The sequence below is a fragment of the Rhinolophus sinicus genome, linkage group LG04 (assembly GCF_036562045.2).
Source record: "Rhinolophus sinicus isolate RSC01 linkage group LG04, ASM3656204v1, whole genome shotgun sequence".
Lineage (NCBI taxonomy): Eukaryota > Metazoa > Chordata > Mammalia > Chiroptera > Rhinolophidae > Rhinolophus > Rhinolophus sinicus.
The window spans coordinates 8,781,962-8,796,313 of NC_133754.1; the positions used below are offsets into that span (position 1 = coordinate 8,781,962).

The following is a 14,352-nucleotide window of genomic DNA, read 5'->3' on the forward strand; positions in this document are numbered from 1 at the left end:
CTGGACAGCTCCCAATGGTTGGGTGGCGCATACAGTGTGGAGACCCCACAGGGCTGATTCACATCCTGGGCAGGTTATTACACCTGCCCTGAGTAGTTCATTACACTACTCAGAACAGTGGGCAGTTTAAAACTTATGAATTGTTTATTTCTGGACTTTTCCATGTAATATTTTCAGACTGCGATTGACAGCTTGTAACTGAAACCTTGGGAAACGAAACCACGGATAAAACTACCGTAGTTAGTTATTGTTCTCAGGAAGTTTCTTGAGTTAAAAAGAGGGGTTATTGTTTTAGACATTCCTCAGAGACAAACTATATGCCAGGAGAGATGAGCTAAAATAGAATTTTAAGACCAGTGGGAGTATTGGAGGTAAAGATGAGAGAGACATTTTTCTCCGAATTTTTATAAATTTGAAAGACCTCCAGTATTCTGAGACCCTTAAAGATTGTCCCGAGGCACCTTTGTCCAGGTGTGTACAGAGCACCAGCCACATCTACTGAAAATTGGAGCCTTGTTGGCTTCTACATGTGGTGAGTCTTAGTTTATGACTGAGCTATCTTCGTGATTTCCTGGCAAAGAATTCTGCAACTTGATTTACTGCTAGCAATTACAAAGTGGCTCCTCCTAAAGGAGGTATAATTTACAGTAAATTAAATGCACAGATCTTAAGAGACAGTTCATTGAATTTGACAATTGCATACACCATGCAGCCATCAGCCCAATCAAGATGAGAACATTTCTATCACTCCTGAAAGTTTCCTTGGGTTCCTTTGCAGCCAATGCAGAAATCCACCAACCCACACTGGCAGCCTTTATTAGGATTTTTATTCACCATCGCTTATTTTCACTGTTTTGGAACTTAGCATAGATGGTCATACAGTATGTACTCTTGTGTATCTGGCTTTTTTTGTTCATAAAATTTTCGAAACTTGTTTACATTATTATGTGCATCAAAGTTTGTTTCTTTTTTATTTCTGACTTGCATTACATTATGAATATACCACAATTAATTTTTTTCATTCTATTGATGCACATATGTATTTACAGTTTTTGGCTATTATGGATAAGGCTACTGTGAACACTTCGTGAACATATGTTTTAATTTCCCTTGGAAATTGCAGTGAAATTATTGGGCATTTAACATTCAAAGAAACTACCAAATGGTTTTTTAAAGGGGACATACCAATTTACATTCCCATAATTAATATATGAGAGTTCCAATGGCTCCCTATAATCACCAACATTTGCTCTAATTGATCTTTTTAAGTTTAGCCATTCTTTTGGGTGTGCAGTATTTTCTCACTGTGAATTGAATTTGCATTCATGATGAACAACATTGATGGGCTTTCATTTTTATTGGCCATTGGCTTATATGTATTATGAATATTTTTTGCCAGTCTATGACTTGCCTTTTTATTTTGTTTTCATTGCTTTTAAAAAAAAAACAACAAACAACTTTTATTTAAGTGTGTTTTTCCAGGACCCGTCAGCTCCAAGTCAAGTAGTTGTTTCAATCTATTAGTGGAGGGCGCAGCTCACAGTGGCCCATGTGGGAATCGAACTGGCAACTTTGTTAAGAGCACTGCACTCTAACCAACTAAGCTAACCAGCTGCCCCTGTTTTCATTGCTTTTCCTGGACAAAGCTTGTAATCTTGAAATTCATTTTATCAGTTTTTTTTTCTGTTTTTTTTTAAGGATGGCACAGCTCACAGTGGCCCATACGGGGATCAAACCGGCAATCTTGGTGTTATTAGCACCACACTCTAACCAACTGAGCTAACCTGCCATCCCTATCAATTTTTTTAAGTGTTAATGTTTTATGTATCCTAAGAAATCTTTGCCTACCTCACAGTCACAGAGATAGTCTCCTGTGGTTTCTTCTAGAAGCTTTGTGGTTTTCAATTTTCTGTTCTACATTAAGATCCATTTCAAATTAATTTTTGTTTATGGTATAAGTTAAGGGTCAAGGTTAATTTTTTTTCACATTATGATCCAGTTGTTCCAACACCACTTGTCTAAAAGACTTTTCTTTCTCCACTGAATTTCATCGATACCAATGCTGTGTTTCTAAAATTTTAAATTCAGTTCCTCATTTGCATTGGCCACATTTCAGCTTCTCAAGAGCTACAGGTGATTTCTGGTTACCATATCAGTCGGGCAGATATTAAGTATTTGCACATCACACAAAGTTCTGTGACAGCACTGCTCTAGACCTCAGGGCACTGTGTCTACTAAATATTTCAGATTCTGTGAAAGATAATATAAACCAAATAACAAAGTATGGATTGATATAAGGAAGTTAAAAATCAATCACTTAACTTATATGAGGCATGTAGAGTAGTCAAATTCAGAGACAAAGTAGAATGGTGGTTACCAGGGGTTTTGGAGAGGGGGAAAGGAGAGTTACTGTGAATGGATACAAACTTTCAGTTTTGCAATATGAAAACAGTTCTGGAGATGGATGGTGGTGATGGTTGCAAAACAATGTGAATGTACTTAATGCCAAAGAAATGTACCCGTATGCTTCAAAATTGCTAAAATGGTAACCTATATGTTATGTATATTTTACCAATATAATTTTTTAAATTGCTGTTTTCCCCAGCTTGTGTTTAGTGCAGATGAGAAAGCAATCAGTGTCACTAATGACTTAATTCTTTCTGGTATATCTGAGGGACACCCAACGGAGGTACAGAGGAGACATTGGGGCCCTGAGCCCCACTTAATTTAATGTCTATTTCCTGGAGTTATTTCCAGTAGACCCACTTTAGCTAATAGGAAAAGAGAGAAATACAAGTTGAGAGTTATTTTCCTACTATGTGTTGTCTACATATTCGTGTAATACTAAATATTTCATTCATAATGGTGACCCATGGCAAACTAACAGCAGAAGCAGTCTAGTTTTTAAAGTTGCCAAACTGAAAAAGATCAAGTCTAAGCACTTGATTTTGACAATTTAGCTAGCAGATAACGTTGATCTATATAGCTATATCAACAATTTAGTAAAGCATCAACTCTACTACATAAATTTAAGAAATGTCAGGGCATGTATGAATACCGTGCTCTGAGGATCTTGGCTTGTGTACAATACAAGGTCTGTTTATTTAAATATTTTAATTAAAACTCTCATTAAAACTTCTTAATAAAAACAATTCCAGAATTTACAACTGATTTGTGGAAAGGAAGTGAAAGGAGCAGTATTATATGACTTGCAAACACTCATATGAAGAGGCTGGGAAAATAGTCCTGTTACCCGGGAGATGAAGTGTTGACTTGATGAGTCAACCCATTCATTTAATGCCTGATTTGCATAATTGAGGCCATCTATAATGCGGGTCCACTGCGACCTCATTTTGTCCAAGACATATTAATGAACCTGTGGATATCGTTTAGTATTGAAACTAAATATTGTAATACACTTCACAGCCTTTCAAAAGAAGCAACACTAAAAACGGTAAATTTTCAGAAATTGCTCATGGTTTCAGATTGGGGGGGTGTCTCATTTTTCATAAATTCTAAAATAAAAGCTCACAATGACTGAATATGTACTAAGCACAGTGTAAACAATTATTGTTCTAATCAAATATTTATTGAAACTTCCTGTATCCTATGCAATTGTGTATCTCATTCCATCCAAACACAATCCTATGAATACTATTATCCCCATTTTACAAAGAAGAAGTTCTCCGGGAGAAATGACATAATTAATGAATACTGAAATGGGGCTTTTACTTTGTATTTCAAAGCCAAAGTTTTAAACCATTAAACCGAGGAGCATTAACGCTCTAATTCTATTAGCTGAAGCACTCCGCCCCAAGAAACCTCGCGATATTATTCAAGTTATCACTCCCAACGTGCAAAGCGGCTTACTATTGTTCAGCCTATGAGCATCTGGACTGTCCAGGCACGCCTCGAGGGCGAAAGGCAACCTGGGAGTCGTAGTTCAGACGCCTACCCATCTCGCCAGCGCAGCAGTGGCGGCTCTCTTGGTTCCAGTCAGCGGGTTCAGTGAGGGCGAGCTGAGGTGAAAAAAAAAAAAAGGGGGGGGCGCGGAACTGAAAAAGGGTGAGTAAGACACTGTCTACGCGATAAAAGGAGGCGGCACCGCTGCGTGGGGCTGAGTTTAAAAGGTGCGGCCCCTATACCGGGAAGCGCCTATCTGCGCTGGTTAGAGCCGATTGAGGCGGAGCCGGAGCTCCGTCCTTGCCCGGGTTCTCACCTCAGCGCCGCGGCCATCTCCACCATGCAGTCTCGGGAAGACGCGCCGCGCTCTCGCCGCCTCTCCAGTCCCCGTGGTGGGAGGCGGCCCAAGAGGATTTCCAAGCCCTCAGTTTCGGCTTTTTTCACGGGCCCTGAGGAGCTGAAGGACACGGCCCATTCTGCAGCCCTGCTGGCACAGCTCAAGTCTTTCTACGACGCGCGGCTGCTCTGTGATGTGACCATCGAGGTGGTGACGCCTGGCAGTGGGCCTGGCACGGGCCGCCTCTTCTCCTGCAACCGTAACGTGCTGGCTGCCGCGTGTCCCTACTTCAAGAGCATGTTCACCGGCGGCATGTACGAGAGCCAGCAGGCAAACGTGACCATGCACGACGTGGATGCCGAGTCCTTCGAGGTGTTGGTCGAATACTGCTACACGGGTCGCGTGTCGCTAAGCGAGTCCAACGTGCAGCGCCTTTACGCGGCCTCGGACATGTTACAGCTCGAGTACGTGCGGGAAGCCTGTGCCTCCTTCCTAGCGCGCCGCCTTGACCTGGCCAACTGCACCGCCATTCTCAAGTTCGCCGATGCCTTTGACCATCACAAGCTGCGCTCACAGGCCCAGTCCTTCATAGCCCACAATTTCAAGCAGCTCAGCCGGATGGGTTCGATTCGGGAGGAGACTCTGGCAGATCTGACTTTGGTCCAGCTGCTGGCTGTCCTGCGCCTGGATAGTCTAGACATCGAGAGTGAGCAAACGGTGTGTCACGTGGCGGTGCAGTGGTTGGAAGCGGCTCCCAAGGAGCGGGGTCCCAGCGCTGCGGAAGTCTTCAAGTGTGTCCGCTGGACACACTTCACTGATGAAGATCAGGATTACCTGGAAGCGCTGTTAACCAAGCCCATTGTGAAGAAGTACTGTCTGGACCTTATTGAAGGGGCCCTGCAGATGCGATATGGTGACATGTTGTACAAGTCTCTGGTGCCAAAGCCAGAGTGCAGCAGCAGCTCTGTTGTTTCTGCAGCAGAAAATCCACCCCAGAGGCTGGGTGTGTGTGCCAAGGAGATGGTGATCTTCTTTGGACATCCCAGAGATCCCTTTCTCTGCTATGACCCATACTCAGGGGACATTTACACAATGCCCTCACCTTTGACCAGCTTGGCCCACACTAAGACTATCACCTCCTCAGCTGTCTGTGTCTCTCCAGACCATGACATCTATCTAGCTGCCCAGCCCAGGAAAGACCTCTGGGTGTATAAACCAGCCCAGAACAGTTGGCAGCAACTTGCAGATCGCTTGCTGTGCCGTGAGGGCATGGATGTGGCATACCTTAATGGGTACATTTACATCTTGGGTGGGCGAGACCCTATTACTGGCGTTAAATTGAAGGAAGTGGAATGCTACAGTGTTCAGAGAAACCAGTGGGCACTGGTGGCGCCTGTACCCCATTCCTTCTATTCCTTCGAATTAATAGTGGTTCAGAACTATCTTTATGCTGTGAACAGTAAGCGCATGCTCTGCTATGATCCTAGTCACAATATGTGGTTGAACTGTGCTTCTCTTAAACGTAGTGACTTTCAGGAAGCCTGTGTCTTCAATGATGAGATCTATTGTATCTGTGACATCCCGGTCATGAAGGTCTATAACCCAGCCAGGGGAGAATGGCGGAGGATTAGTAATATTCCCCTGGACTCAGAGACCCAGAACTATCAGATTGTCAATCATGGCCAAAAGTTGCTTCTCATCACTTCTACCACCCCACAATGGAAAAAAAACCGGGTGACTGTGTACGAATATGATACTAGGGAAGACCTATGGATTAATATAGGTACAATGTTAGGTCTTTTGCAGTTTGACTCGGGCTTTATTTGCCTCTGTGCTCGTGTTTATCCTTCTTGCCTTGAACCTGGTCAGAGTTTTATCACTGAGGAAGATGATGCACGGAGTGAGTCTAGTACTGAATGGGACTTAGACGGATTCAGTGAGCTGGACTCTGAGTCAGGAAGTTCAAGTTCTTTTTCTGATGATGAAGTCTGGGTGCAGGTAGCACCTCAGCGAAATGCACAGGATCCGCAGGGCTCTTTGTAAATATTTGGAAACATTACAGGTGATTCTACTGCTATGGAATGTATTTTAAAAAGATATCCTTTCCTTTTCCTGAAAAAAAAAAGTTGATTAGTACCACAGATTTGGTTTCGAAAGCGTAATGTTGAATTACTAGTGTAACGTTCCAAAATTTAAAAACAGTCCACAAAATTAACCTATATAATAATTTACTGTGCTAAAAGTCGAGATTAAAATATGCAAAAAATGAAGTGTACAATTGATTAAAATGCTTGGTGGTTTTTTCATTGTTCAAGTATTCATTGTACCGGTGAATTGTTATAGTTAGTTACACTGCTTATATTTTGGTTATCTAATTTAGTCTTCAGTTAACTTTTTAATTCTATTTAGTGCCACGAAGCATTTAACTTTTTAAGTTTTATAATAGAAAATTGGACTAGAAATTGTTGCTATGGTTTTGAAGGTTTATATTTTCCTTCAGAATAATGAAAATAGATTTACCAAATTCTAAAGTAGTCAGTTTTTAGTATTCTAGGTTAATAAATAGTTTGTTAAATTTGGTTTCATTTTCTTTTGCAAAGGAAAGAAATTGAACATACAAAGGTTATTAAATAGCGATTTCATTTTGATATAGTGCAGAATGGTCTTAAGAGCTCACAGAAAATAAAAATAAATCAGGATTCCACTGTTTTAAAAGAAATTTAGCTTCTAATTTTGGAATATAAAATGTATATTTAATAAATGTGACCATTTTTAAATCTAAAACACATCCATTCTGGTAGTGTCACCAATTATTTAAACACCCTTCTAAACCAAAAGAGAAATAAGTAACTTAATTTGTAAGTTCATATTTCTATCTCTCCCTGATACATGCTTCATTGAATTAGAGGAACAATCCTTTTTTTCATTGGACATTTGATTGGGTAACAGAAATTTTTATCCATTGGTCATGCCTTGTCTTAAAAATTTTATAAGCGTTCCTAAAATAATTTGGCTGTATGGTTTGGTGTTTGTCTTAGAGGATTCTTCAGGATGAGGTGATTTATTCTTTACTGTTTTGTGAGGTAATATTGGTTTTGAAAATATGTATAAGCTAAAAACAGTATTTTATTGAGAGGAGTAGTTATTGTGTCTATCAACTATAAAATTAATTGCCAGCAGAGAACTTTAAAACTTTAAGCTGTGTATAGAACAGTTTTGTGTAGCGTTGAAATATTCTGTCAGTTTTGTAAGTAACTATAAATGATTATCAGCTTGAAGGTATTTTTGTATTAAAAGTTGACAGTTAAAGAACACAGTGGATGATGGCATTTGGGGCCAATAGTGAAAATATATTTCCTCTAAAGTATTTCCCTAAGCAGTGCTACGTACACATGTTTATTTTATTAGGGTATTTGTATCTGCTCTGTATTTCTCTGTGAACCATGCTGTAGTCTTTGTTATTTGTGTTTGTTTTCTTTTGTTTGTTTGTTTTTGTATCACCATGATGTAAGGGAAAGTCCAGAGTAGAAACGAAATTGCACAAACACGACATTGTTAAATACATGAACACACAGGTGCTTACCTTTTGAGGGTCTGTAAATACATACGATTGTCATAATATACATGATAAATGGTGTACATATACAAATGTTTATGGTTATAAGTTTTTCTATACCCACTTAGAATTATTCTATCTTGAATCTTTGTTGAACAACATGCTAACTCCTCTTCTGTGTTTATTCTCTACTGACTGAATGCTGACATTTCTTATTACCCTGGCAGAGTATCTAGGAGTGTGCTCTGGGATGGGGAACTGAATTTTGAATGAAAAAAGAGTGACAGAGAAAAGATTAAAACAAAACAAACACACAGATAATTTCTTTTTTAGCTATTTTAATTAGCTATTTGAAGAGTCCACAAGACATTCCTGTTTAACATTATTTCTAGTGAAATAAAGCAAGTATGCTTTAGTGGCCTGAGCTCACTTTTGTTCCATTTGATATCAGGGATGGTACTAAGCACTGCTCATCACATAGAAAGCTATTTCTCAGTAGTGTTAGTTTTTGGCCACCTTTTCTTCACCATTAACTTCTTGTTGATAGCTTTTTGTTTTGTAAGGTGAAATAGGACAATGCTTAATTACCTTAACCAGATTATTCATCTGCAGAATTAAGGTATGCAACCGACTGATACAAGACAGATTGTCTAAATTGTCATTCTCAACCTTTTAGTTATAAGCTAGTAATTAGTAATGTTTGGTTTACAAAGAGGTTTTCTTAGTAAGGATTTTGGTTTTGTGATATGCTTGTGAATTAGGGAATAGATGTTAATCATTATTTTAAAGATAAGTGATCTGTACATGGTTAGTTTCAAATAAAACTGGCACTAGAACCCAGGTCTTCTGACCTCTTAATTTAGTGTTTCAGCTGAATGTATGAAAGCCTTACTCATGCAGTAAGTGACCCAACGAACAGTGTTGAAATCCCTTCCTGACAGGAAAGCACCTTTGTCTTAGTTTTACAATTAATTGGCACATCTTTTAACAAATGCTCAGTAGGTCATTTTCGGGACTACTATCTGTAAGACTCAAAATAATCTTAATTATTTTTTGTATCTGTGTGCCTCTAGGGAATTCAAATTATTTCAATACTTAAAATTTGAATAATAAATGGCATTAGTGTTCCCAAAGGGGTAAAATAAAAGGCTAATTTTTAGCAAATATCTTGTTTAATTTGGGTTTAGGATTAAATTTAAATTGTTAATCACTGCTCAGTAAACTAGGAACCAGTGCTTTGCCTGGTGTCATTTTTATCAATTTGTACTGAAACGAGGAAAAAATGTAAAACACAATGAATGAGTTATAAACTAAAATTATTTAATTGAATTTGTTTTAATGTTCATACATTGGAAATATAAAAAGTTTGCAGCTCTATGTCAATCCCCTAAACTTTGAAAGAAAGTTTACTTGTCTTTGAAATGCTCAAGTGTGATAACCAGAATGTAGACATCTACAGTCTGCTTTAGATTTGAACTCCTGGAAGCATTTTATGTTGTGTGCTTCTTTTTTTAAGTTAATGGTCTTTTTCTTGGGAAAAAAAATAAAAAGATTAGCATTTACAACTTGGAATGAACGTAAATTGTAATTTCTTGAACAGCAGTGTTGATGGTTGTGCTGATGTCCACAGCTACAACCATTTGCTGCCTCCAAGGCATGGTTCAGAAGGGTTTAAAAACAGGGTCCAAAGATGCTTTCTTGGTGAAAGTTTCTTTTTCAAAATGTGTATGAACAGTAACAGCCTGACACCCATTTCACTCTAGTACAATGCAGACAACGCAAAACCCACACACAAGGGCATGCCATCAGGGTGAGTCACCGTCAACACGGATCGCGGCCCATGGAAGGAAGTCCAAGAGGACCATCCTGCTAATGGGGCGGCGTCAGCCATGTTTCTACACAAATCCTGAGGTAAACCAATTTTAAATGTATTTGCTTTCAGTAACCAGCTATGATGATGTATGCTAACAAACTGAACTAGAACCCATTTGGATAGGTTTTGAATTTGTTTTTCCATTTTTCATTTTTAATACAAATATCTGACTGTGTTCAATTGTCAAGCTGCTTGCATAAAAAACTGACCAGTCCGTATTAATCATTAGCAAATGGAACTGCAAGGAGCCCACTAAGTCTTCCCTCTCATTAAGGTAGTACAAGTATTTATGTTATAAAATGGATGGGTAGCTTGATCTTTAGGTACACAACCACCAACTCATACATGCAGGTTTTTTGTATGTGTGGACAGAAGATAATTTTGACATTCAGTTTTACTATATAGAAACAATGAATAAATGATTTTTTTTCAAAAGGTAAATAAAAGATTCAATTTGATTCTTGTAGAGGGGGGAAGTGGGTTGAAAATAGGTCTGCATTTTGCAAGCATCATCTGGACGAAGTCTTCATAGTTGACTTGTCCATCTCCATTGATATCTGCTTCTCTGATTATTTCATCTCTTTCATCTGTTAGTTTTTGGTGAAGTTTGTCATGATCTGACTCACTTCTGCTACACTGATAATAACCATTATCATCCTTGTCAAAGACTTGGAATGCCTTGTGGATTTATTCTTCACTATTCGTATCTTCATTTTTCTAACCATCATAGTCAAAACTTTCGGGAAGTTGATGGCGCCATGACCGTCAGCATCGACTTCATTGGTCATCGTGCCATTCAGCTTCTGTTGGGTTCTGACCCAGTGGCCTCATCACAGTTCCAAGTTCCTTTGTTGTGATGGTGCCATCACCATCTTTGTCAAATAGGGAGAAAGCTTCCTTGAATTCAGCAGTCTGTTCTTGGGTCAGCTGATCAGCCATAGTGCTAGTGAAGGATGCAAGAGCAGAGGGACAGAGGGTGGCTGCACCAGCACAGGAGCTGGGACGCAGGGGTGTCTCCCTGCTGCTTCTAAGACACTGCACGCTGAGCACTGTGCCACTGCTGCTGCCACTGCAGCCTGCACTGCTGCCCCACCGGTTGCATGCTTGTCAGCTGTTCTACTTTGCCTGTATCCTCTCATCGGGTCTCTCCCATTCTTAAAATCTTCAACACCTTTTTATCATTACAACTTTAAAAGAATATTCATTATAGCAAATGTGATAAAACAAATATGAAAGTATCAGGAGGAAAATTATTTATAGAAAATATGACTACCAATCTCAAGAGAATTAACTGATAAGCTAATTTTAGAATCATCAAGATGGTTAAATGTATACAAACCAGTTTTTTAGTGAAGGGAAAAAAGATAGTGTTCACAGAATTTACCAAGTCTTAGTGCCAGTTAGGCAGTAGCTTTTGTGCCCTCTCCTTGACTTTGGGCCATTTGGTCACCCAGCTCTATCCCATCAGCTCCTGTCTTGCTCATTTCTTTAACCTTGTGGACTAAACATGTTCCAAGACCAGAGAGTGTAGGGAACAGATGTTGTTGCATGCCATTCCCTTCATTTTTGAGACATTTTCTCAGAAACCATCCTACTCTGGGCAGTTACCTCTCTCCAGTGGAATCAACCTTTCATATTCTCACCTCCGAAGCAATTTTACCTGCTTACAACCACCATATCTTAATCAGGAATATTTTGGTGGTCAAACTGTTCCTTAATTCTGGAGAAACTAGCAAATGGCAATGACTCTTTAGGGCACAGCCTGATCCAGAGACTCAATTACATTATGGCTTTCTTTGTGCAGAGAAGATAACATGGGTCAATGTTTTCCTCTCACTTTATACATTAGTTAGGATCTAGGTGTGGTTGTGCAAAGGGAAGTTGTGCACATAGCTTCCAGTCACATGACATTGGCCAGATCTTAATTACGTGGTCACACTTTGCTGCAAAGGTGCTTGGGAGACGCAATCTTTATTCTGGGTCAACAGGTATCTAGTAAAAATTCAGAGGTTCCTTCTTGTAGAATGCGGAGGAAGGACATTGTGGTATAAATAGCAATCTCTACTACACCATCGGTCTGACGAGATTTTCTCATGTGACAGCCAAAATGATTGCCAGGACTTCCAAGACCCACATCCTACCAGCCTCGAAAACCCAGAAAAAGGCAGTATTTTCTCTGGCAGATAATTCTGGAGTGGCCTAGAACTCCGAATAGCCAAGTTTGATCACTTGTGATAGATGAAGTTGGGGGATGAAAATGCTGAGGTAGACAGACAGGTAAGAAAATAACCTCAGTAAGGGTTTACAGTTCCTATGTGGCAGACGACAGAGACAGTAGAGTCCCAAAGATGGGAATGTTCTGGGTGTAGCATGTATTTTGTTTTGACCTAATCCTAGGATGTGAGGGGAAATGGGATGGGAGCAAGCTGGCAAAGTTGGTAAGCATCAGATCTTGAAGACTTTTTATGCCATGCCAAAGAGTTGACTTTTTTTTTTTTTTTTTTTTGCATACCATGTGAATTCACTGACAATTTTTAAGTAGGGACTTGACACAATTGAATATTTTTTATTGCGACTCTTCACCTGGATATATTGACAGTGCAAGACTATAGGGGCAAGAATCGTTAAAGGACTGCTGTTACAGTCTGGACAATGAGATGATGTGGCACTCAATGGGTTTGATGAGAAAGGAACACATATGAGTGGTTAAAGATGTTGAACTAGACCTATCTAGTTGTATGTTTGGGGAGGCGGGAGCTGCAGGGTATACAAGAAAGGAAGGACCATAAGCTATTTCCCAAGTTTCTTGCTTGTATATTGTATTTAAGGTATAGGCCAAACATTTACACCAAAGAGGCCCTAAAATACAAGATAGAAACTTGCTTCTCTCCATTCAGTCCAGCAGTGAACAGTCAACTGCTGGCAGGGTGGTTCTGCCTGATGAGGTTGTTCCTGAACCCAGGTTCCTTTATTATTCTCCCCCCCAACCCTAGTGAGTTGTCCTCATCTTCAGGAGCTAAGCACACTCACCAGAATTATATTTCTAGGTTGTAGTCTGCAGGAAAGGGGAAAGAGGAAATGGAGGACAAAGAAACATTCCTTTTTAGAGGACTTTTACATCACTTTTGCCATTTTTCCGCTGGGCAGAACTGAACCATAGCACCACCTCCAGCTGCAAGGTCAACTAGGAACTGTTGTTATCAGATGGGTAGCTATTAGATGAATTCTATTATTAAATATATTAGTAAGCTAATATATTTTAATATAGAAGTGTCCAGGCTTCCTGTATCCAAGTGCAGACAATTCACAACACCATGCAGGCTTTATTGCTAGGACGGTCATTTCAAATCTGTCTAATCCTTCCACAATAAATTCACAGCTAAACGTTAAATTCCATATACTGCTGGATAATGACTTTTCACAAGCAAATGTGTCCCAAGTGCCTGTAACACCACACACACACACACACACACACACAGTCTCATCACATCCTTGCCATTAAGTCCTGTCTCCTAGAAATGGTAGGAATTAAGCCTCCAGACTGCCAGGGTTCTCTCCTTAAATGCCTAAGCTCTTTTCCAATCCTCTCTCCTTTTCTGGGAACCTACCAGCCTATCCCTCTCATTCATCCCACAGCCAAACAGCTCTTACTAATTACTAATAGGGAAAAGAAGAGAATGAAATGGGGGCAATTAGCAATCTCTGTCACAATGACCCAGTAAATAGTGCTATTATTCAGTGAGTTTGAGAATATAGGAGTCAGATTAGACTTGGGGACACTAGCTGAGGCATGTGATGTCCCATGTCACATCCTTTTGGCCAGCCTCTGATTTCAGCTGCAACTATGGTGGACACTCTAAGACCATGGTAACAGGCAGCTTTGCTTTTCTGACTCGGGGCTTTCTCTGAAGGCTCTTTCTCTTGGGCAATACTCCGCAACCACAGAACAGGAGCTCAAGGGGGAAGTTAGTGCTCCTGGGCAGTCCTCAAGTAATGGAGAGTGGGGATTGGCAGATATGTGCCTCAGCATCCCAACTTTAAAAAAGGGACAATTCTGAAATGCACTCTGCATGGATCCATAGAGGGTCCCTGCTGGATTGAACCCTAGTCTCCCACAACAGTAATCAACTCAGTAATACCTTTTCTGTATCACTTTCAGGATATGGCCAACCATATCACATCAAGGAATTTGATTTGGCAATTAGAGGGTCATTGGTGGTATTTTGCAAAGAAGTTTCAATCTGAATATTTGCTTGGGGGCAACAGCCTGGTAAGAATGGATTAGAATGAGTGAGATGAAACTTTAGTTAACCATGTACCAAATATGAGTTTACCCAGCCTTTAAAGGGCATAGGCAAATTCAAGCCTCATAGCTCCTCTTGTAACATGACAACAACAACAATTCATGTTTTTATTAAATGTCACGTCCCGCGTGACGAGAGTTGTGGGGAGGCAGGAGGGCGGCACAGGGTTAAGAAAGACAGTAGCCATTAATAGACTGCAAGCGGGGCCAAGGGACTCCAGCCTCAAGTCCCAAATTGGGCCTACCCATAGCTTTTATTAGTTAGGTGGGGAAGTAAAGGAGATAAAGCTTGTCAATCTCAAGATCTGTGAATCCCATACATTATAATAGGAAACTGATTCAAGCCAATCACCCTTGCCTGCAGGCAGCTGAACCATAAG

The 14,352-nt window shown here is 40.0% G+C and overlaps 1 protein-coding gene and 1 pseudogene across 1 annotated transcript; one reads left to right on the forward strand and one right to left on the reverse strand.

Annotated features, from left to right (window-relative positions):
- Positions 1 to 3,934: 3,934 nt before the first annotated feature.
- Positions 3,935 to 9,368, forward strand: KBTBD7 (kelch repeat and BTB domain containing 7). The gene has a single exon (XM_074329342.1). The coding sequence runs from the start codon at positions 4,244 to 4,246 to the stop codon at positions 6,281 to 6,283; it is 2,040 nt and encodes a 679-aa protein (XP_074185443.1). The 5' UTR covers positions 3,935 to 4,243; the 3' UTR covers positions 6,284 to 9,368.
- Positions 9,369 to 10,098: 730 nt separating this feature from the next.
- On the reverse strand, positions 10,099 to 10,753 carry LOC109439717 (calmodulin; annotated as a pseudogene).
- Positions 10,754 to 14,352: the final 3,599 nt, after the last annotated feature.